Raw genomic sequence first — 714 nt, forward strand, 5'->3', positions numbered from 1 at the left:
TATGGAAGATGTATGTCCGTGCATTCATATAATATATGGTGATAACTTCTTGAATGCATGATTTTCCTTATAGGACGTTCTTCCAATCTTGAGTGAGCTTCAACGTGCGTTGGACATGCAAGTGACACTTGAATCTCTTGCGGAAGAAGGAAATTACTGCAAAGTAGGCTCTTATATACGTTTTAATATGGGGATTGCATATAATTAGTCCCAACTTACATCAAATGTTTGTTTCTTAGTTTCACGGACTTTATCCAATGTCTCTGTTGTTTATTTTTCTTATATTTGATTATTATGTAGGCATTTCAAGTCCTCTCTGAGTATTTGCAACTCTTGGATAGTTTGTCAGAGCTTTCAGTAATACAAGAGATGAGCCGGGGTGTGGAGGTGAATTTTAAATGACTATTAGGAAGAATTTGGCAAAGATAAATTGAGCAGTGATTTGTCCTTGAGATTCTCCTTATTTGTTAGAATTTGTGTAATTGAATAAATCACATTTACTTATGTATCTTTACATATTCCTGGTGACATTGTTACTATTTGTGTACTTGACTGTTATTCTTCATCTTCTTATCGATGTAGGTTTGGCTGGGAAAAACTTTACAGATGCTGGATGCTCTCTTATTGGGGGTATGTCAGCAATTCAAGGAAAATGGCTATATAACAGTGAGTTTCAATTTTCTCTCTCTCTCTCTCTCTCTCTCTCTCTCTCTC

At 35.6% G+C, this 714-nt stretch overlaps 1 protein-coding gene across 2 annotated transcripts in view; it reads left to right on the plus strand.

Moving 5' to 3' along the window:
• The window catches only part of LOC107629287 (syndetin), a 12,630-nt gene that overhangs the window by 3,993 nt on the left and 7,923 nt on the right, over positions 1-714 (plus strand). For both annotated transcript variants that reach the window (XM_016332036.2, XM_016332037.2), the window contains 3 exons: positions 74-163; positions 301-387; positions 583-666. In XM_016332036.2, the coding sequence (XP_016187522.1) occupies positions 74-163; positions 301-387; positions 583-666 (261 nt within the window). The remainder of the gene's footprint in view (positions 1-73; positions 164-300; positions 388-582; positions 667-714) is intronic.

This window comes from Arachis ipaensis, chromosome B03 (assembly GCF_000816755.2).
Source record: "Arachis ipaensis cultivar K30076 chromosome B03, Araip1.1, whole genome shotgun sequence".
Lineage (NCBI taxonomy): Eukaryota > Viridiplantae > Streptophyta > Magnoliopsida > Fabales > Fabaceae > Arachis > Arachis ipaensis.